Source organism: Gymnoscopelus microlampas (assembly GCF_963454915.1).
Source record: "Gymnoscopelus microlampas genome assembly, chromosome: 4".
In the NCBI taxonomy this organism is placed as follows: domain Eukaryota; kingdom Metazoa; phylum Chordata; class Actinopteri; order Myctophiformes; family Myctophidae; genus Gymnoscopelus; species Gymnoscopelus microlampas.
Window position 1 is genome coordinate 17,548,015 of NC_139941.1, and position 24,088 is coordinate 17,572,102.

General features: G+C 43.4%; 1 protein-coding gene across 1 annotated transcript in view; it reads left to right on the forward strand.

Annotated features, from left to right (window-relative positions):
- Positions 1–7,963: 7,963 nt before the first annotated feature.
- LOC311043982 (coiled-coil domain-containing protein 60-like) overlaps positions 7,964–24,088 on the forward strand; it is a gene marked incomplete at both ends in the record, with an annotated part of 52,995 nt that continues 36,870 nt past the window's right edge. Inside the window, 5 exons of the mRNA XM_084055405.1 lie at positions 7,964–8,137; positions 8,689–8,749; positions 17,544–17,728; positions 18,518–18,595; positions 21,736–21,812. Coding sequence (XP_083911531.1) covers positions 7,964–8,137; positions 8,689–8,749; positions 17,544–17,728; positions 18,518–18,595; positions 21,736–21,812 — 575 coding nt within the window. The remainder of the gene's footprint in view (positions 8,138–8,688; positions 8,750–17,543; positions 17,729–18,517; positions 18,596–21,735; positions 21,813–24,088) is intronic.

Below are 24,088 nucleotides of genomic sequence, written 5' to 3' on the forward strand. Positions count from 1 at the left end.
ATTGTGTCTGAACACTATAATGAAGCACCAGTTATACAGTGCAAAAGAAGGACTCTTTGGAGAAATATTCCATGCAATGTTCCCTGACTGAAATCGACCCTTAAATCTGAGAAATTGTTGTGTGCTTTTTTAAGTTTAATTATATTTATTTTGGTTGTAAATTGGTCTTAAATGTAATTCTGAGTGACATTAAAAAGTCTTAAAATGTTTTATCTTAACTAAACATGAAGAACCCCTGCCTTGTTGTATCCCTATTTTGGGCATGTCATTATAGGTGAAAATGTTTCCATAATTCTCAAAAATAGCCGATCTACAAGCTCACAACTGTTGTGATGCATGTATCTACGGCCCTAATACTCTGTCATATGTATCGGCCATTATTAAGCGGTTACATTACAGAACAATACATGCTGTACATTACAGGCATCATTGTCTGCAGTGTAGCCATCTACATAAACGATTATGAATTGACTGGTATGAGACATGTGGTGCCATAGCAACAGCACAATGACACTTGTGCCAGTTTTCCTCTGGGGCGACTTACTCATGTGGAACTCACTGTGTGAATGTACAACACAATATGGAGCAAAGAATCAACATTCATGTCACAGCCACTTTAGCTGAACCAGCACAATAATTAATCAGATTATCAAATGTTATGCTCCCACATTTCTCAATGTATATGTGTGCCTGTATGAATCTGTGTGAAACCCCCACGGGCGTATATTGTCTCTGTCGGGTGGAAACCTCATATGTCCAGAACTGTTACTTTTCAGGATTCAAAAGTAGCAAAAGTAGCAGATGTATAAGCTCAAAACGCGTCGCGTTTCGAGCTTATAGATCTGCTACTTTTGATGCTTTTGTGTGAAAAAAAAAGAAAAGTTAGAATATGGAGATAGGTGGTCTCTGCCCGACAATTGCGATATTATACTCCCACTTTTCTCAATGTATGTGTGCCTGTATGAATCTGTGTGAAGACCCAGTAACCCACGGACATACTGTAATGGCTGTAACAAATGGCTCTTTTTGACCACGAAGGGTAACCCAGAACCTTCCATAACCTGGAATCGTGATGTTCCATGATATTGTTTTGTTTAGGTTTTTTTTTAATTTCCGTTTCCATTATAAACAGAACCACCCCTCAATGGGACGGTACATCATTAAAAAAAACATGGAAAAAGCTAAAATAGCCTATCTACAAGGACACACTGTGAGCTTGTAGATCTGCTATTGTTTCTATTTTAGAAACCTGTTCTAGGCTAGAACACAGGGTTAGTACCACCTCCTGAGCAGGGCCCAAATTAGGTTCTGACAACATTATCTGAAAGCGAGCTATGGTGAGGTTCACTTAGTTCTGAGAACGCATGTTGAATAAAAGCAGCTGAATCAGGTTTTATCAGTTAAAACATCACAACAGACTTTGCCTTTTCTCATGCTGTTGTTTTATTTGATCTCCATTCGCATTGCTTAGCTTGCATACAGTAGCTGCAGGGCTATTACTAGGGAACGCACTGAAACTCATCTGTGGGATTGGCGTGTAATTGAAGCTTGAGCAGGCTCGATCGCAAAGAGGGTTTTCTCTCTCTCTCTGCTCGGTATGTTACTGTTTCACGTCGGGGACTTCCAAGTCCAACAGCTCCTGGCTCGGCCCGTCAGTTGGCAGACCTTTGACGGGCTCAGGCTCCTCATGCTGCAGGGTGATCTCCTCCGTAGCCTCCTCCGGCTGGATCTCTCCGTCGCGGGCTGGCTCAGTGGACGCTGCTGTCCCCAGGCTATCTTGGCTGTCCAGGGCTTCACGGTGCTCAGGAGGAGGCTCTGGGAGACTCTCCGCGCCTTCATCGCCCGTGGGTGTCAGAGGGTGAGGCTCCGCTGTTGGCTCAGCGTGGATCTCTGCGTCTTTCTCCGTCCCCTCTTCATGCTTCTGAAGATCCCCGGTTGCGCTGCCAGGATGAGCTGCTTCCTCACCATCACCATGGCCTTCTAGAGGAGAGACCTCGGCATGATCTGCTGCTGCCGGTTGATCTGAAAGTACAGGTGCTGTTGGCTGGGTTTCTCTGCTCTCTGCGTCTGTTTCAGGGATTGCCTCTTTGCTGGGCTCTTCTATTTGCTGCTCCATGGATGAGGCTGGCTCTGTGCTATCCTGGCTGTCCAAGGTTTCAGAATGCTCAGAAGGCTCTGGGAATCTCTCTGTACCTTCTTCATCTGCGGGTGCCAAAGGGTGGGGCTCCCCCGATGGCGTGCCGTTAACCTCCGCCTCTTGCGCCTCCTCCTTCTTATCATCACCAGCAAGAGGAGAGTCTTCAACGTGATCTGGCGTCTCTGTGCTGGGTTCTGGTTCTGCTGGGGGCTGCTCTGGAGCTGTGGGTTCAGAATGCTGTGGTTCTCCGTTTTCTGTGTGTGTTTCTGGGGCGGCCTCTTTGTGGTCTTCTTGCATTTCTTGTCCTCCGATAGTCTCTTTTTCCACCTATAAAAGTGCACAAATATCCGGTGTCAGAGATAAATCAATTTACTGAGAGAGAGAGAAGAGAATTAACTGTTGAAAATGCAATTAAGCTTCTTTTTTTAAAGTACTAGGCCAGAAGTCATTTGCACAAACCAAGATGATTACATAGTAGCAGAAGTAGTATCTGATTGCATTAGATTGGATACTACTTTGAAAGAAAGAAAGAAAGAAATACAGAAAGAGAAAATGCTCTCATAGATAGTCACCTGAATAGGAATGACGATGTCAGCTGGAATGGAGGTGTCAGGAGGAAGTGGTGCTTCCACACACAGGATGCCATCACCAGACATAGCGGATGCAAGTTTACTGACATCAATTCCAACAGGCAGTCTGGAAACATCACAGCAGTGTTTACATTTGGGATGTGGAGATACAACACAGATAGAAAATACCTTGAAACCTCTTAAATGGCCTACTGTGGCTCAGATATTGAGTGGTTAGTCTCTGGGTTTGGAATGTGTGCATTTACCTGTATTTCCTTGTAAAACATCTAGCCGTAAAGCCGTACACATCTGGCCTCTCCGAATGACTCCCTGGGAATGAAATATCAATTATTCAAAGGATTCGAAGGACTCAGGAAGAGACTGAGTAGACTCAAGGAACACCAATCAATGTAAATAGATTGAAAACCAATCATAGTATATGAGTATATGACATACAGCTGCAATATTTATTTTCCTGAGCACATTTAGTATTTGATTCAATGGAGAAATGTCTCACTTAGCCACAACTCCGTTCGGGAATTAATTGTTGTACTCAAAGATAGACGGAGTGGAAAGTAGGGCTATAGCATGTACAAGTGAAGCCAATGTTAATAAGCTAAGCCAGGGGTCTTCAACAGGGGGTCCGGGACCCCTAGGGGGTCCTCAGAGTTACTACAGGGGGTCCCCCACATCTTTGTGTGATATGATTATTTGTTTTTACATTAACCACTTGAACCCTAGTATCCCTTTTCTGAGGAGAACTTTAGCCAAAAATAGCAGATCTACAAGCTCACAACGCCTCGCGCTGCCAGGCGTTGTGAGCTTGTAGATCGGCTATTTTTGCCAAAGAGTTATACAGTAGGTGTGTAGAGGGAAAAAATAGCAGCAAAAGTTTATCTAAAACACAATTTTATACAATATAGAGTAGGGGGTCCCTGCTTCATCTCTCTCTCAGCTAGGGGGTCCTTGGCCTGAAAACGTTGAAGACCCCTGAGTTAAGCTATCGTGCCGCGGATTTTATGCGGCACAAAGCCAGCCCTCCCTACCTCCGATCACCAGGAATCCCTCATGGACGCTGACAGAGATCTCTGAGGGGGCAAAGTGTGCCATGTCAAGGATCACCCTCCACTTATACTGCTCCGTACTGGCATTGGGGCCGGAATGCTGCGGGGATGCTCCCGTGACATAGGGCACGAAGAGGGGCGAGGGCGCGTACCCGAGCCAGGGGGAGCAACCCGGCCACCTTCTCTGGAGCCCATCCGCCCACGTAAGGTTCCCCAGCTCCAGGCCAAAGTCCTGATAGGAAGGCCAGCCGGGCTGGCACCATTTCCTCTGCGGGTAGCAGGTGGTGTCGCCGTCATACTCTGGACTGAGCTGCTCTGCTTTGGCCTGCTCTGTCATGGTTCAAGAAAGGCCCCAAGGGTTTAAAAATAATAAGATGAAAGTGGGGGGGAAATATTTAAAATGCCAGCCCCCTTTGGATGACAGCCTAATAAGTATCTTTTCTCTTTCACTCTCTCTCTCTCTCTCGCTCTCTTTGTCTCTCAAGGTTGTCCTAGTTCCAATTACAATCCAATTTAAAGAGTGAAAGGGTGGTGATTATAAAGTGAAAGGTTTGCAGAGGCTGAGTGCAACGAGCAGGATCCATCTCCAGGGGCTCTTTATATACCCATCCTGTCTGTTTTAGCACTTGTTCAGCTCTAATGTTGATCCCATGAGAGGGGAATGTGGGCACGGGGTGATGGCTGGTTGAGGAGAGGCCGTTACCTCTCGCTGGCCCAAGGAAAGAGCTGTGCTAATTAGCAGTATTTATAACTTTTGAGGGCACGTGGCAAATAGCGAGCAGTTGACCAGTGGTGGAAGAAGTACTCGGATGTTTTACTTAAGTAAAAATAGCAATACCACCATGCAGAAATACTCTGTTAACAGTCCTGTATTCAAAATGTTAGTTTTTACTACATGGTCAGTATAATGTTCAGTATCATGTTAGTATCACTTACTTTTTTCAAAAATAGCAGATCTACAAGCTCACAACGTGTTGCACCGCAACGCATTGTGAGCTTGTATATTTTCTATTTTTGAATAGCTGAAGTACAAAATAGGGCTTAAGTGGTTACGGTATGTTTTGTGATAACATTTTAAATCTGCAAAGCAACTACAGTAGTAACTAAAGCTGCCAAATAATTGCAGTGGACTGATAAGTACAATATTTGCCTCTGAGATGTAGTGGAGTCGAAGTAAAAATGGAAATACTCAATAAAGTAAAAGTACCTCAAAAGCGTACTTAATTCCAGTACTTGAGTAAATGTACTTAGTTACTTTCCACCACCCACTGCATTGACCAAGGCAGTGTGGGCTGTCACATCCGCATGCCTGTTATTCTCACGTCTTGGTGAACTCTATTCTCTAGGAGGTGACCGGGCTCCTCAGCATTGTCATAAGCCAGTGCAAGTTCGTGTCAGTGCAACAGAGTGGCTCAGAGCCTCTGCCTGAAGACTAAATGACTAATCTAATATTGACTAATATTGCCCAGCCAAGGGGGAATTCCCATTTAGGCTAGTGGTTAAGTAACCTCGCGTCACCAGACTTTCCACCTGGGAGGAAAGCCTGGTATTCACTATTAAATGGCCCGTGTGATCCGGTTTAGGCCACGCCTACTGGTGAAAAAAAGGAGAAAAAAAAACGGGTATTGCGGGGTCCGGCTTTTCGGCGTTGCTTTGTTTTGGTTCCCCCTGTAAGCATTTAAATGTTAAATCGAGTATAACTACTAGTTTAGTCTTGCCAGTTGCTACAAGTTGGAATAAAGGATGGAAATACCAAACTAACTATTTCTACAAGCCAAACTACGCCGCATCAAGGGTTTTATTGGGTAGGGCCTAAAATTAAAATGCCCTTGATTGCGGGTAATTATTTGGGGTGATACACAGGCCCCCCTGGTTCCGGCTTTTGCGGGTTCTGGCCACCTGACCGGATCAGAAACCCGAAAATGGTATTGATACCAGGCTAGTGGTTAAGATGTTTGGCTTCAGTGTCCCCTCCCACGCAAGGTTCGAATCCCCCCCCCCCCCCCCCCCCCCCACACACACACACACACACTATTTTAGTTTGATTACTATGCCTGAGTTATACACTTAGTTGTATGCGAGTGTCACACACCAGAAATAGCTTGTAGATCTGCTATATTCGGTGCGCGACACCGGTGCCAACTAAGTATAACTCTGGTATTAAGTGTGGCCTCTGTTATCAAGTGTGACAGAGCTGTCAGGGTTCCATTTCGGAGTTGTTTGCCCTGACACCCTGACACACTGTCCACTGGAGCACAATACCAGCAGAACAGATGCTTGTGTCACTTTGGGAGATGCCTCACCCTGAGATAGCTACTAGTAGGACAGCTTGATGGAGCTTCAATTGGGATTTTGTTGCTGCTGTGGCTGTTTTTAAAAATGGTCTCCACTGTAATCTCTATATTGCTAGAGACTTCCTTTTATTTCCCCATCACAGATAATACCCATGGTGTTGTGAGCCAATAACACTTATTTTGATCCCTTTTTCATTCAATCATTAAAAGTTTTCCTCAATAGAAGTTGCATTAATCATTCCATTCCCTAGTATTGACTACTTAAGCTGGTGAAGTCACTATAGTTGCTCTTTATAAAAAAAGTAACACGAAAAGATCTCTTTCAAAATAAGCTAGTTATTTGCAAGGTTAGCATATATTCTTAGTAAAGGTCAATAATAATTGAGATTATTTATCATTAGTCAAATTATTAATCAAATATCTTTTGGATTTAAAAAAAATAGATCTACAAACTCACAACGCATCACAAGACACATTGTGAGCTTATCTCCTTTTCGAATAGCCTAATTGTAAATTAGGCTAGAAATTAGAACTATAATTTCTTTCAAAATGATAGTCCAAATAGTCCAATAACATGATTCTGAAATGGGCATTCTGCATAATGAGTTAGTTACTAATACTTTTGCTAATTTAAGTAGGCCTATATTTCGCTGCTAATACTTTTGTAGGCCTACTTTGATTTGAGTACGATTTTGAATACAGTATTTTTACACTGTGGTATTGATACTTTTGCTTTAAGTCCATCATCTCTAGTACTTTCTTCCACTGTTAACTACAGAGGGCCAGGGATGGAAAGTAACTAAGTACATGTACTCAAGTACTGTACACATTTGAGGATTACATACATTTTGATACCAATACTTTGGTACTTTTACTCAAGTACATTTTTGAATACCGGACCTTTACTTGTAAAGGAGTATCTTACCCATTGCAGTATTGATTATTTTACTTAAGTAAAACATTTGAGTACTTTTTCCACCACTGCAGGGGGCTACACCATTCTAAAAGTAGTGAAGCTACCCACAAGCTAGTAGCTACTGAAACTGCTGTCTAATTGGCCTATTACAATTAAAGTGATTGCTTCCTAGCTGTGCCGCACACTGACACTTAATTGCTTTGTGGGCTGGACCTCGCTCAGCTGGACCTGAGGGCAGAGGTGTAAAGTAACAAAGTACATTTACTCAAGTACTGTAGCCTACTTACAATTTTGAGGTATTTCCAATTTTCAGTACTTAGTGGTTCTACTCCACTACATCTCAGAGACTAGATTTTGTAGATTTTGATTATTATTACAAAACATACACTGACTGTATGTTTTGCAATAATAAAAAACATGATATGACAGTTACTGTAGCTGTAGGCCTATGTCATAACCACTTCAGCCCTATACATTCCAGCCATTTTAAAATATCCATATACAAGCTCACAATGCAAGCTTGTAGATCTGCTATTTTCAAAAGATTTTTAGACATGTTATACATTTGAAAACTTTACTTCTCCATAATGGGTACTTTCTACTGTTGGTACTTGTACATTTTTGATACCAATACTTTTATACTTTTACTCAAGTACATATTGAATTCCGGACTTTAACTTGTAACAGTACTTCTACATTGCAGTATTGATACTTTTACGTAAGTAAAACAAATGAGTACTTTTTCCACCACTGCCTGAGGGTCGTTCATTAACGTTACCATGGGAAACAGCTGTAGCACAACAATAATGCAGGAGTTTAGTGGCGAGGGGGAGAAACAGCTTGTTTGTCTGCAAAGTGTTTAGGCTTAGAGAGGTGACTCTATGATGACAAATCGAAACTTTGTGCTGGACCCTCGTCGGTTCATACCGATCAATCCTCCCCCGATTTCAACAGCATGTGATGATAAAGTTGCACGGGGCGGTATGGCGTGCAGCGACCGGCATTCCAGCCGACAGCAGCTGCCTCTGACCCGGCAGGGTTCCATTTCTGCGTCCTGGAGGAGACCACCACCATGTGGAGAGGTTATTGTTGGACAGCCCTGCTGTCTGGAACGCAAAAGACTGGTTCAGGATCAGGAGGATTCCTTGGTGGAAAAGGTAGCCTGCAGTGTGTCAGTGTGTGTGTGTGTGTGTGTGTGTGTGTGTGTGTGTGTGTGTGTGTGTGTGTGTGTGTGTATGTGTGTGTGTGTGTGTGTGTGTGTGTGTGTGTGTGTGTGTGTGTGTGTGTGTGTGATCAAAATACACACAGATCATCAAGTCATTATGATGCTTTGACTTCATATCAGGATTATCTATTAGGTCCATTACCCTTCAGGTTCTCGTTTCCCTCCTGTTCCCCTTAAGGCTATATATGGCCTAGGCTCTCGTCGGGAGTCAAAATAAAACATACACTTTCGCTACTCACCAAAACAAAGACGGTTTATGGAGTTGAAAGCCAACTCTACTAAGTGGGAACACTCTGAGCCCCCCACCTCAGGTCTAAAATACACGTTTTGGCCAAAATGTAAAATAATCCACCGGACATAGAGACACTTCCTGGTTCAGAGATGTTTTGACGGAACAGCGCCTCTAACGTTGCAGAGCCGAATAACACCCAATGAGACTAGTTTGTAAGGTGTGATGCGATCCTCTGACCTGTGTGGCAGTAGCGAGTTGGCGCCATGATGGCGCTGCCGAAGATAAAAAAAACAAAGAAGCTGTCTCCGTCCGGTGGATTATTTTACATTTTGGCCAAAAAGTGTATTTTAGACGTGAGGTGGGGGGCTCAGAGTGTTCCCACTTAGTAGAGTTGGCTTTCAACTCCATAAAACCGTCTTTGTTTTGGTGAGTAGCGAAAGTGTATTTTTTATTTTCACTCCAGACGAGAGCCTAGGCAGCCCGTGGTGCGAGAGCATTGGCTCGAAAGTCCCATAGCCTTAAGGGGTACAAGAGGGAAACGAAAGAGAATCCGAAAGGCAATGGACCAGAGCTATTCAACCCGACCTCACACAACTTACACATTGCACGGAGTGTCATTCCGTGCATAGACAACTGGAAAACCCCGAAATCCGTGCATAACCGCCTCGCATCTCGAGCGAACTGGAGCCACGTGAGGGGCCACCGAATGAGCTAAAGCGAACGAGTTGCAGTCCCGAACGTTGCGACGTTCGCTTAAGCCTACTCAGCGCCGTTTGAGTTATGTACCCATAGGCACAGAATCGTAAATTTTGTTGTGGGGACTGGAGAGTTTACAGATGAAAGTTTTTTTCCTGTGTGGATTTGTTGGTGACCCGTAGCCCTGGTTCAGAGCGTTAGTGAGTTCCCTCTAACGCCCTGGAAGACCCCTCGCTCTGCGCTTGTACAAGGAATTCCACTGCCCTGCGAGCACTCAAGAGTAGTGAAAATAAACAAAACCATTTCGCTACTCACCGAAGCAAAGGCAGAAAATAAAATATGTCAGCGAGACGGAAATTATTTTTATTTACTCCACAGTGCCCTCTACAGATTTTGGTTAATGGTAAGTTCAAATCCTCCAGATCTGTAGAGGGCACTGTGGAGTAAATAAAAAAAAATCTGTTTCGCTGACATATTTTATTTTCTGCCCAAAAAGTGTATTTTACAGAGTAGGTGGGGTGCTGAGAGGCTTCCCACCTCCGAGAATAGACTTTCAACAACACAAAACAGCCTTTGCTTCGGTGAGTAGTGAAATGGTTTTGTTTATTTTCACTACTCTTGAGCGCTCGCAGGGCAGTGGAATTCCTTGTACAAGCGCAGAGCGAGGGGTCTTCCAGGGCGTTAGAGGGAACTCACTAACGCTCTGAACCAGGGCTAACCCTTCAGGTGATCTATATTCACCTTATTCCTCATGCCCAGGAAGTAGGTTGGAAGGTAGGGGAGTAGGGGGGGTTGGGACATAGATATAGAAACCTAGATACCTCATTGGCCGCTGCAGTTCGTTGCGGCCGCCATATTAGCGGGGCACGCTGCCACTCAAAGTGACTACTGGCCAATCACAGCGAGTTGACTACTGGCCAATCACAGTGCGTCTTTTCCAGGACTTGTCAGAATAAAGTTGTCCCTCCCCCACCTGACTCTGATTGGCCTACTGGTTCAAGGGACCCCATAATAGATTTTTGTTGTTAAAATGTTTAAAAAATATTCAAAAAATCTCACTTTTTCCCCCCAACATTTTTGGAAAATTGCAGATCTACAAGCTCACATGTTGCGATGTAACACGTTGTTAGCTTGTAGATCTGCTATTTTATTCTTTATCTTTAACAGTTTTTTTTATTTCTTTGTTGTAAACATACAAATCTGCAACAATTTATTTTTGAGTGGTGCCAACCACTCCTACATTTGACTATGTCCGTCCGTCCGTATGTCCGTATGTCCGTCCGTATGTTTGAGCACGGCTGATTGGTCAAGCTTCACGTGACACGTGACAATATGTTGTCAGGTATCACATGACAACATATTGTTGCTGATTGCAACACAAGGATGCAAACCAGTTACACTTTCAAAGGCACCACTCTCTTCACACTGGGTGTGATTTTTGTCATAACACACTGATTACCTGCATTACACCTGTAGCCTACTAGGGAGGAAGTGGATATTGAATGTAGCAGCAGAAAAGGGCAATGTCGCCGCCCGGAGAAGGGCCAAGAATAAGGTGAATTAGGTTGACCAGAGCTCTGCTCTGATGTCATGATGTAATCATTATGCTCATTCATTAATCTGATTCGCCCGCCGAATATAGAAGATCTACAGGCTCCCAATGTGTCATGATGCTTGTGGATTGGCTGTTTTTGGTGAGCAACACCAGCTGGATTTACTCGCGGGTAGCGGGGAACTCTGCGAGTGATTTATTTTTGCAAAACCGATAAATCGCGGTCCATAAAGTCGCATTGAACCGTGTAGAGCGAATTGTACAGTTCGCTTTTAAACCGAAAACCGCTGCACCACTAGTGTGGATACAGTGATGTCTCTTCAGACTACCTGATTCAATGTAAATCTTGGCACTCTATTTACAGTGGAAAGGTTTCTCCGGTGTGGAGACGCTGGTGGTTTTAAACCGAAATACTGTGATGTCTCTTCAGACTACCTAAATCAATGTAACTCTTGGCACACTATTTACAATGGAAAGGTTTCTCTCCTGTGTGGATACGCTGGTGTCTCTTCAGATTACCGAACTCACTGAAACATTTGTGACACTGTTTACAGTGGAAAGGTTTCTCGGGTGTGGAGACGCTGGTGCTTCTTCAGATTGCCTAACTCACTGAAACATTTTACAGACTGTTTACAGATGAAAGGTTTTTCTCCTGTGTGGATTTTTTGGTGACCCTTCAGTTGATCTACCTATTGAAACTTTTGTCACACTGTTTACAGTGGAAAGGTTTCTCCTGTGTGGATTCGTTGGTGACGCTTAAGGTAATCTAACCTATTGAAACTCTTTTCACATTGTTTACATTGGAAAGGTTTTTCTCCTGTGTGGATGCGTTGGTGTCTCTTCAGATCATTTAACCCATTGAAACTCTTGTCACACTCTTTACAGAGGAAAGGTTTTTCTCCTGTGTGGATTCGTTGGTGATTCTTGAGGTGTTCTAACCTATTGAAACTCTTGTCACATTGTTTACAGAGGAAAGGTTTTTCTCCTGTGTGGATACGCTGGTGTGTCTTCAGACTACATAACTGACTGAAACTCATGTCACATTGTTTACAGTGGAAAGGTTTTTCTCCTGTGTGGATACGCTGGTGCGTCTTCAGATTACCTAACTCACTGAAACATTTGTCACACTGTTTACAGATGAAAGGTTTTTCTCCTGTGTGGATTCGTTGGTGACGCTTAAGGGAATCTAACCTATTGAAACTCTTGTCACACTGTTTACAGTGGAAAGGTTTTTCTCCTGTGTGGATTCGTTGGTGACCCTTCAGGTGATCTAACCTATTGAAACTCTTTTCACATTGTTTACAGTGGAAAGGGTTTTCTCCTGTGTGGATACGCTGGTGTCTCTTCAGATCATTTAACTCACTGAAACTCTTGTCACACTGTTTACAGAGGAAAGGTTTTTCTCCTGTGTGTATACGTTGGTGACCCTTCAGGTGATCTAACCTATTGAAACTCTTTTCACATTGTTTACAGTGGAAAGGTTTTTCTCCTGTGTGGATACGCAGGTGTCTCTTCAGACCTATACGATTGAAACTCTTGTCACATTGTTTACAGTGGAAATGTTTGTTTCCAGTGTGGACATGCTGGTGTATATTCAAGTCACCTAAAGTGAGGCTCTTATCACACGGTTTACAGATGTGGGTTTCCTTTCCTGTGCAAGTCAGCAGTTTCTTTAGTTGTTCCCCAAGCTGGTTTGAAGTCTTGCTCAACTGTTGATGACTGTAAGATCTTGTTGTTTCATCTGTGCCTCCTTGTTTCTGGCTGGTTAAAGAGGTAGTTATTGGCTGACAGCCAGTGGCTGATGGGATCTGTCCATTCCTCAGCATTTGGGTCTGGGAAGATCGGGACGTCACTCCTTCCAGGAGCGGTTTGTCAAGGCTGCTTCTAGACATGGACTGTGATGTGGACAGTGTGTAGGTCTATGGGAGTGGAAGATTTGTGGAAGATTTGTCCACCTGGATGATTACCCTCCTTCGGTTCTCTCTCACTTTATTTCTCTCTAGGTGGTACGGATATGAAGTGGGAAGTGTAAAGGCATCTTCACACCTTTTATATAGGTTGACCAGAGCTCTGCTCTGATGTCATACACAACACGAACTGTTGCCATGTACGCTCACTGCTCAACAACACTGCTCAGACGTGTGCAGGCAGGGAATAGAGGGAGAGACTGAAAAAACTATATAAGGGGATGAATGATCTCTTCAGTCCCAACCCCTAGTGACCTATTCGATGACAACCTTCCCATATATGGAGATCCCCATAGATGGAGACAGTCAACTTCCCCAAGTCTGACATCATAGAATCTCTTCTAGACTTCTATACATGGAGATAACTAACATACCTAGCTCTGACATCAGAGAACGCCTCCCTTGAACCCCATGTATGGAGCTAACCGAAACGTCCAGGACTGACATAATTGGCCCATAGTTGGGCATAACTGTCATAGCCGCTCCATATATGGATATGACTGACATCACCGTGATGACACCAGGGCTGTAGCCAACAATATAATAGGTAGCAGAGCTCCCTTGTTAATTGAGTCTCATCAGCGGCAAAACCGCTAAATTCTGGTCCATAAAGTTGTTTTGAACCGTGTAGAGCGAACCGTATGGTTCGGATTTAAAACGAAAACCTCTGCACCACTAGTGTGGATATGTAACAGGTTTTTGGAGAGAGTTGTTACTACTCTAGGTTCGGACTCCCGTTCACACCAATGTGTGTGTCCCCTGTCCAGTCAGGGCTCTGTGCTCCGCAGTAACTAAAAGGGGGAGGTGCCACTGGCAGCAGAAAAATAACAGATCTTCAAGGCAACAACGCGTTGAGGCGCGACGCAAATTTGTGATGAAAATGAAGTCAGGCGACTTCCGGTGCTGCTGGAATGTTATTGCATAATAATAAAGTTTCATATAAACTGTACATCGTGCAATGTACGACGAAGGTGTAAAAGTAGATGGTAACTTAGGCAGAGCCATGTGAGATTTTTGTAGCAAGTTGGGAGAGAATTGGACAGCTGCTTGGCTCTGATCTAGTAGTCCGTACGCAGACGGACCGGGCTTCAATTAGGTGGCAAGGTAAGTGTTTGAAAATAAAAATTCAATTGTATGGAATCAGACACTCTTACTTCAGCCCCCCCCTCTCTCTCACTGCTATCTTGTTCTAATACAACTTCTCATCCCATCGCACCCCCCCCCTTGCTTTCCCTTGCTTGAACTCAGATGCCCTGTTCCTGTATGATATTGCTTCTATGCATATGAATGCATGTAAGTGCATATGCACTTGCGTTTTTGTCTGCACATGCAGGCTTACTATCTCTACTTCTTCTATAGCGTCCCAGTTGCTCATTGGGGCTTCACACACAGAGCGGTCCCATCTAAGCTCCGTCACTTCATCTGCTTTTAATGGACACTGATCCTCCTCTTCTTTCACACACACACACACACACACACACACACACACACACACACACACACATCAAGACCATCAAGTGGGTCACACAACAAATCAAATCCCCTCCCACCGTCCAAAAATATATTTCACCCGCCAACCCAAAGCATAAATACAGTATGTGACCTAGTTAACTTCAGCTGGCCCCGGTGGCTTTCATGTCCAATGGGATTTCTGGGATGTTGTCACAAGCCCCAGTGGCTATAGGGGCCCTTGAGGGGGGCTCCAGGGGGTCCCCATTAACATGAGGAACAGTTTAAACACTTTGAAAATAGCCAATCTCACAACACGTTGCACTGTGACACGTTGTGAGCTTGTAGAGCTGCTGTTTTGGAAGAAATTGTGAAACATTTTGAAAGATTGTAAGACATTTTGAATAATTTTAAACATTTGTACCAACACAAATCTTCCCCTATGGGGGTTCCCCTGCATAAAGTATTCTCAAATCTGGGTCCCGCAGCATAATACATCAATTCGGGGGTCCTTGACATGAAAGTGTTTGAGAACCACTGGGCTACATCATTGAGTCACTTTGTTTGTCCGATTACAGAGAAGCAAGGACACGTGGGTTCCATTTGTCTCCCAAAAACCTGCTCCTCTAACAAAATGCATCCGAAATAAGACATAACCGCTGCCATTTGCGAAATGATTACAGTCACCTGTGCTTTGAGGGCGGGAGACGGAGGCCGCCACAGCCAATCGCGATGGTGGCGGAGATTAGCGGCTAATACATCAAGGGGGATGAAGTGTCATACGGATGGTTTGTTCCCGTGGACAATGCATTCATCATAGTTATTGTGGGCCCGGCTCAGTTGCTGAGGCAGGCAGGCTGGCCGGGCCAGCAGAGAAGCGTGGTCCATATCACAAGTGACACATCAGAATAGAGTGGCTTATCTGCACAGATGGAGTTTTGGAATGCCGAAGTCTGTAGAAGTTACTGCAGTCCGGAGGGAGTCAGAAAGTCGGCTATATTATGGCAGTGGTTCTCAAACTGGGGTCTGGGGGCCCTTTTAAAGGATTCCAGGGGGTCCTTAGCAAAACGAGGAACAGTTTAACCACCGTAAACCTATTTTATACTATTTTATTATAAAATATTTGATAATAGCTGACAACATGTCGCAATGTGAGAAATTGTAGTTAGATTTTTGGGGCGGTGTAGCCGCCCCCTATAAGTGAGTTTTGGACACTGACCAATCCTGCACCGTGATTGGCCAATAGTCTACAACGCATTGTATACCCCTAACCCTTCCATTGTTAATGCAAATCGATACTTTTGCAAAGTCAGCCAATCACATTACAGCTAGTGTCATCACCACTAACTGTAATGTGATTGGCTGACTTTGCAAATTCAGGACTGTGATTGGCTAGCGAAACACATGACACATGTGCAGCCCTATGAATAGCAGTATGGACTTTAAAAAAAGTCATTTATCCTTTTTTTAAAAAGTGAGTCATGTTGTGATGACCACACACCGCCCACTTCACACTGGGTGTGATTTTTAGCGGCGCTAGCCGCTCTATACCTTTAGGTATAGAGCGGATATTAGCCCTCTATACCTGGCTTTTGCGTCAACGTTCTGATTGGTCAGGCTCGCCAAGGTTCTGATTGGTCAGGTCCGTCAACGTTCTGATTGGTCAGGCCCGCCAAGGTTCTGATTGGTCAGGTCCGTCAACGTTCTGATTGGTCAGGCCCGTCGAGGTTCTGATTGGTCAGGTCCGTCAACGTTCTGATTGGTCAGGCCCGTCGAGGTTCTGATTGGTCAGGTCCGTCAACGTTCTGATTGGTCAGGCAAGGGAACTATTCATGACATCAATATTATATCATGAATACAAAATTAGATGGTTTATATAAACTGTAAAAGTCCGGAACATAAATACTGGGTACGGCTTATAAATTGTATAGATTATTTCATAACACATACATATCTTTCTGGAACCACATGTATACACACGCACACACAAAGTTTATTTTTTAGGTACCCACTCTATCAGCTATGACAGATCAGTTTTTGCCACTTACCTTGGAATGCATTTGGTGATTCGCTTCCAATGGCACTATTTAGTGCCACTGGAAGCCTTGAAATAAATTTACAGAGATTTAATATTGTTTCTCTAGTAGAAACATATATCTATGACAAAATATATCAAAGGCGCCGCTACCTTCACACAGGTGTGATTTTTTATATAAGTATAGATTTATAAATATTGGCCTTTTGGAATAAAATGTAATTTTGTTCAATCTGTATGGAGTATGGTAATACAATATTATTTATACAGTTAGGGTGGTTGTATTTTGTCTCCCTGCTTTTCTATTGAAATGTAGATCGTGTCAAAGGTCATGTCTCACCTAGACACAGGATCTGACACGAATTCTGACCTGATGGTCAAGATTCAATCTATCCCTTGAGCAAGCAGGCCGGCTCTATTAGCTCAATGGTAAAAATGTCAGCACTTGCGCAGGAAACCGGGTTCAAATCTGGGGTAGAAGAGGAAAGTTACATAGTGCAGCTTTAAAGTTATGTTGCCAGATCTGCTGTATGTTATTTTCCAATGTCCAATAATAAAAACATAAATCGTTAATTGGCAAGTATTTGTATGACAATTAATCGTCAACTGAAATGTTTAGGTAGTTACCACTATAGTGTGTCTGTGACTCTATAGTGAACAAGAACAGCCTGTACATACCGTACACACTACTGTAAATCAGCAACGAGGCAATCTCATCTAGCATTTTCTGCTTTATTGACCTTGTCAGTGGAATTGTGTTGCTAGGGAACAAACAGCTTGGGTTCACCAAGTGTATTTACTGCCAGCCACTGATATTCACACACATTACTGCAACAGGAAATAAACTTGGACCCGAATGTTTACGTTGTCAAGTGTGAAAAGGTCTTCTACGATTAAACTCTCTTCTCTGTTGTTAAGACAAATGCAATATCACCGTACTACAGTTTGCCGTGTGTGTGTGTGTGTGTGTGTGTGTGTGTGTGTGTGTGTGTGTGTGTGTGTGTGTGTGTGCGTGTGCGTGTGTGTGGACGCGTGCATGCGCGAGTGACTGTGCTTCGTGGTACATGTGTGTTCTTGCATACATTTCAGTAAAATTTGAAGTGAAATTAGCACTCTGCATTTAAACACTTATCCCCTCTAGACTGGCCCTGAGTTGGCGCTGTACTTCAACCGCTTTTTCCCCGTCTACACCCAATTTCTTTTCCAAAAAATAGGCGATCTACTAGCCTAGATTGGCTATTTTTGGCTAATGTTCCTCCCCAGAATATGGATGCTGGGGTTCAAGTGGTTAACTGTGTGTTCAGCGGTCTCCGGGCTGGTGGCGGTGTAGCAGGGAGGCAACAACAGCACGGCAGTGTCCCGGTTTGACTTGAAAAGAGATTTGCGGTAAATGAGCTCATCCATCAGCCAGGAGCGCGTGGGGACAAGGGGATGATGAGGAGGAGAAGGAGGGGACGAAGAAGATGAAGAGGGACGCTGGTGGGGGTCAGCTCAGGGGCCAGTCGGAGCCCGGGACGACGGGCGGCTCAGGGAGAGGTCTCAGGCAGAGGCACGCGGATGCCTCGTGGTTGAAAAATGAGTTGACGTCCCCGGTATCTCCGTGCTCTCTCTGTCACCTTCCTCTTCCTTTTGGATTGTGTAGCCGGAGGACATCAAGTCGTTGCCTGTTTTTTTTTAGGTCCCTTGTCCGGTTCAACTGTCGCAATATCCGTGTGCGTCGTCGCAATGTTGTGACATCTAGGGGACGTTTTTTTTATTTTTATTTTAAGCCCACCAGTGAGTCTGTTTACTTTCTGTCAGGCAACAAATATGTATTGAAGCCAGCAAGGCAGTGTTGTGAATGCCTAAATCAGTGTAAGATGCATAAACACTTCAGCCCTATTTTAACCCCTTAAAACCGGGAACGCATCTGTGTCATTTTAGATTTTTTGGGGGTATTCAAAAATAGCAGATATACAAGCTCATAGCGTGGCACTCGGTGCTGCGCTACGAGCTTGTAGATTGCGCAAATCTTTGAATATATATATAACTCAAATCTTTTCTTCTGGGGTCCCTGGAATAAAATATTTTGAGATGGGGGTCCTTGACATGAAAAAGTTTGAGAACCACTGATATAGCTGTTAGGATTTAGAAGACATTTTGTAGAATCGGCCTCAGCAGGCCTTAATGGGTTAAAATGTTACACACACCCACACACACGTCACAAGCACGCATACACGTACACACACGCACGTAGACACTGATTACCAGACGGCCTCTCTACCCACTCAGCCCCTCATGTATCCCAACCAAACCACCAGGTATTTGTTCAACACTGAATTTCTGATGAACTTATCATGACTGGTCAGCCAATGCTCTCTCCTCTGTTGATGTTTTCCTAGGCTGAGAGGGAAGCCCCGCCCCAGACAGAGGAGTTGTCCCTTCACAACGACCCTCCACATTCCACAACAGGAAGTAAGGTGTGACCGTGGATCATTAAACCCACATTTATACCATTCCCTCACCCTCTTATCTTATGAGCTTGTAGTTGTAGCTTGTCCCAGTGGTGGACAGTTACAAAGTAGATACATTTACTTCAGTACTGTACTTCAGTCCATTTTTGAGCGGTGTAACCGCCCCTATATGTGAGGTTTGGACATCGACATTCGCTGCACTGTGATTGGCCACCATTGTACCCCCCTAACCCTGCATCGTGATTGGCCACCATTGTACACCCCTAACCCCTACACATTCAATGCAAATCTATACTATCCGGCCATTAGTGATGGGAAAAACAGTTCATTTCGGTGAACGAATGATTCTCGTTCAGTTCACGGCAAAGACTCGTTCAAATGATTCGTTCACGTTCTCGTTCAGTTCCGCTTCAGGTCCCGGCGGAGCGTATGCGATGCGCTACGCTAACTGCATGAAACTGTGTGCATCTGATCCCACTGACTACACTGACATGACTGCACAGTCTACTCTGTACAGAAACACAGCACTGTCATTCACCATCTAATTGCACCATCTTCTTTGTAATATAATGTGTAGAAGTAATATACTTAAATTAATAATAAATATAAATAAATAATAAATAAATAAAGTGTTTTTACTTTACTTGAGTATTTTCAATTATCAGTATTTTTACTTCTACTCAACTACATCTCAGAGGCAAATATTGTACTTTTACTCCACTACAATTATTTGAAAACTTTAGTTACTTGTTACATTACATTACATTATAAAACATACATTTACCACTTTAGCCCTATTTTATACCAACAAGCTCACAACGCGTTGTGAGCTTGTAGATCTGCTATTTTCAAACATTTTATTCATTCTGGTTACTATTATTATTTTGGCTATACTATGTGGTTGGCTGTGCAGATTGCATCTTGCATTCATTCTGAAACGTGTTAATTGTCCGTGACCTGACAATCATTAGTTGTCTGTATTTCTTTCATAGTTAAATGTCGTGCTATCTGGTCACCACCAGTCTTTTGTACAGGAACAATGAATACAACACTAACAACACAACAGCAGTGCTTCATTTCAATCCACAAGATTTGTAATGCATGTCCGCCTGTCTGTCGCGGGAAGCACGCTGGAGCTCCCGTCCTCCTGTGTGTGTGTGTGTGTGTGTGTGTGTGTGTGTGTGTGTGTGTGTGTGTGTGTGTGTGTGTGTGTGTGTGTGTGTGTGTGTGTGTGTGTGTGTGTGACCCTGCGGATCGGGGGGCGGGGCATGAACGAACCCGTGAACGCAACGGTTTCGAGTCATGAACGTATTCGTTCACGCTCACAGCAAAGAACTAGTTCTTATGAGCCAATCGATCATGACCGACACATCACTACCGGCCATTAGGGGCGGCCATAGCTGAGTGGTTAGTGAGCCCGCCTAGGGAACCAGAGGCCCTGGTTCCCCCAGGTTAGATTCCAGGCCAGGCCAGCATATGTGTCGATGAAATGAAATTTGTCCCTGAGCAAGACTCTTAACCCCTAATTGCTCACAGGTTCTCATTGGAAACAAGACCGCAAGGACTTTCATGAACGACCTGTTAAAAGGAATTATCCTTATCCTTTATCCACCATTGTACCCCCCTAACCCTGCACCGTGATTGGCCACTATTGTACACCCCTAACCCCTACACATTCAATGCAAATCTATACTTTTCTTTAAGTGAGCTTCCATCACTGTGATGACCACTAGCTGTAATATGATTGGCTGACTTTATTGGCTGACTATTCAGGACTGTGATTGGCTAGTGAAACACATGACACATGTGCATAGCCCTATAAATAGGACCCATTGTGGACCAACCATTGTACACCTCTATTCACACCCTTAACCCAGTACTGTGATAAGCTAGCATTAATAATTAATAACTACAAATATCACCACACACTTCAGAAATATTACTTTTCTTTAAGTGAACTTCCATCACTGTGATGACCACTGTGACCACACCACCCACTTCACACTGGGTGTGATTTTTCAAAATACTTTTGACTCCACTACATTTCTAGGAAGGGAAAAGGTATGTTATGATTTAACCAGGCCTATTTCAAATAGAGTGAAAATAGCCAGCCGCAGATCTATAATCTCGAGCCTGTATAGCAGCGATTTTCATTATCTTTGACATTTTGGGGAAAGTTTAGAATTATTTTTGTCTTTCTAAATGTCACTATATGTATTAATGTTAAAACGATAATGTACTCAAGTATTTTAAAATCATATACTTTTGAGCACTTTTTTTTTTTTAACGAATACTCCAGTACTTTGCCTCAGGTCCAATTTTGACAGAGCAACTTTCGCTTGGCTAGCTGAGTAATATTTGACCAGGAATATCTTTATTTTGACTCAATTACTGGAGTAGAGTACTTAGTCCACCACTGCTCTTATCTTCTGAGCGTGTACAGTGTATATAGATCCATCCATTTATCTTGGCTGAGTAAAGGAGCAGCTGGACTATTTATTTTTCAATTCAGTGCACTCAATTATTTAGGGATTAACAGGCCGATTATCTGTCATTTCCATGAGTGATGTCACATTAGAGACGCAATATTTACAAGCTGGACCGCTGCCCAGCGTGACACTTTGGAGGTCACACGAGGACAAGGCTTTTATGGGCAAAAGAAAAACATTAGCGCCACCTTTATCCAGAGCAGGGGTGGACGGGGTTGTAAAACATTGGTTCTCAAAGGGGGGGGGGGGGGGGGGGGGGTACCAGGGGGTCCCCAGCAAAATGAGGTAATATAGCGTCACAATAATTTCAACCACTTTTAAAAAAAAACATATTTTATACTTTGGCTATTCAAAAATAGCAGATCTACAAGCTCATAGTTATGAGCTTGTAGATCTGCTATTTTTGAAAAATCTTGAATATTTGTGCAAATCTTTGAATATATATATTATATATATTTTTAAGCGAAAAAATAAATAAATGTAAAAAGATTTGTTGATATATAATTTTCTTTTTACAAATTATCAATAAAACATGCTTTCGATTATTTGATTAATGGAAAACGTACTCGATAGAATATTGGCTTAGAAAAAAATGTTTCAGGCCTAGAGAAGATTGTGCTTTTTGACTGTGTTGAACGTGTGTGTGTTTGCTTCCAGAGTGTGCCATTCCACACTGCCCAGGCCGCTAAAAGAGAAGACAGCATGTCCCTGAGGAAACATCTAAGCCATGCTAGGTGAGCCTTCCCTCTCCTTTTCCTTCTGTTTAGCACAGTGCTTCTCAAACGTTTTCATGCACCGCCAAATTAGTATGGATTTAGCTGTGGACCCCCATCTGAAAATATTTTGTGCCAGGGACCCCTTATACAAAATGTGTGTTGCTAAAATATTTGTAAGCGTATTCCAAAATATAAAAATGTTCATTGCAATGCGATCTTGTAGATCGCCTATTTTCAGCTTTAAGGTTAAAAATGGCATTTATTTTGTAAAAATCATTCCTAAAACCTTCCTAAAATGTTGATGTCCTCACAAGTATAGTAATACAAGTGTGTGTGTGTGTGTGTGTGTGTGTGTGTGTGTGTGTGTGTGTGTGTGTGTGTGTGTGTGTGTGTGTGTGTGTGTGTGTGTGTGTGTGTGTGTGTGTGTGTGTGTGTGTGTGTGTGTGTGTGTGTGTGTGTGTACTGCAGCCAGTTTTGAGATCTGACAGTGGCATTTGCTCTGGCGTGCATACGTGTGCGCGTGTGTGTGTGCATGACTGTTTGAACCTTTGTGTGTGTGTGTATGTATGTATGTGGGTGTGTGTGGTGTGTACTGTAGTGTGTGTGTGTGTGTGTGTGTGTGTGTGTGTGCGCGTCTGACCCGATAACCCCACCACAGGCGTCAGAGACAGCAGCCTCTCGGGGGCAGCCAGGAGAGCCTGCAACCACATGACATTTCTGACAGCCTCTGATAGAGCCCATAGTGCTGAATTATTCATACAGGTGTTATTGGGAAAGGTTGCCTTTTTCGCAGGGAAGAAACAATCCCCCTAATGAATATGCTAGTTGCTGATTTTCCCCGGCATTTTCTTGAGTAGGCTACTGTACGTAAAGGACGACTTCACCCATTTTCAACCTATCTTCATGTAATTGGTCCTCACTAATGCTCATGATAATATGGTACCATTTCCTTCTACTCGGTCTGTGCCTCAGAGGAGGGCTGTGGACAGTTCAGAAACCCGCCTAACAGTGACGTCATCGATGGGGAATCCAAGCTACAGGCTTTTATTCTTGGAAATGTTGCCTGCTAGAATAGAAGCCATTGTGCTTGTGTTTAAAAATCTAAAATAAACCTGCCTAACGATTTCACTGGTAGGCGGGTTTATGAACCGTCCACAGCCCTCCTATGAGACACAGACCGAGTAGACAAAAATGGTACGAACCAATTATATGAAGATAGGTTGAATGCTTTTTTTGGATACTTGACGTTCACTCCACTACATTTCAAACACAAATCTTCTTCATTTGAGTAGTGTAGAAATGTAGACTTAGAAATGTAGGGAACATTTCTAAGAAGGGAAAAAAGTACATAATTAACCACTTAAGTCTAGAAATTTGACTTTCACTTAGTAATATTTGAAAAGGAGTCTATACTTTGACTTAAGTGCTGTGTCCCCCACTGGCAGTGAATGAGCAGGGCTTTTGGGGGATTCCAATAGAGTCATTATTTAGTCAACAAGAACTACACTTATCCAAAATAGCATATCTACATGCTCGAGCTTGTAGATCAGCTATTTTTGCTACTTTTGCTTGACACTGTCATGCGCATGGATTAGTTCTCTGTCGCTACGACTGATTTCAGTCATTTTGATTCCATAGAGTCTGATGTCTTTTGGCTTTTGTCTGAAGCAGGAGTTCTCAAACATTTTGTACCACACCAGAACCCCATTTTATGGGTGATTTTTTACATTGCTGCTTTATATATGAATATTTATTAGAAAATGAAATTACAGCAGTGATTCCTGCTGATTTGTAGGCCTATCTTATCAACAAAATGAATGAATTATATTGTAGCGCCGCTGCAAAAAACTTGGTCGTGACTCGCCCCCACGTGAGGTTTCCTGACGCAGAGACTGCTGACTGAGTTGGAGAACAGGGTTTGATTCCAGCTGGGGGGACTAGAACGCAACAACATCAATAAATGCAGCGACATGTTTCTGTACACACATTTGTAAAGTAAAAAGAAGCATATTTAGAACCCCCTGAGTTTCTTAATCCAGCTCTCGATTTTATCTTTGGCCACTGACCGTCCGTGTTTTTCTCTATCCCGGCCGGCAGCTGTTGCTGGTCGGGTTGTGAGCATGACCTGCCCGCTCGTACTGTTATCGCAATCCCTAAAATTGAACGGTTTGTTGACTCAAATGCTTATTGTGTTTGCTGGCACACAGGCTACAACAGATAAAATATACACAGTCAGTGACCCCTCCAGCGCCAATTTACCAGTGTTAATTTAACTCTGAGAGGGTACAAATGGA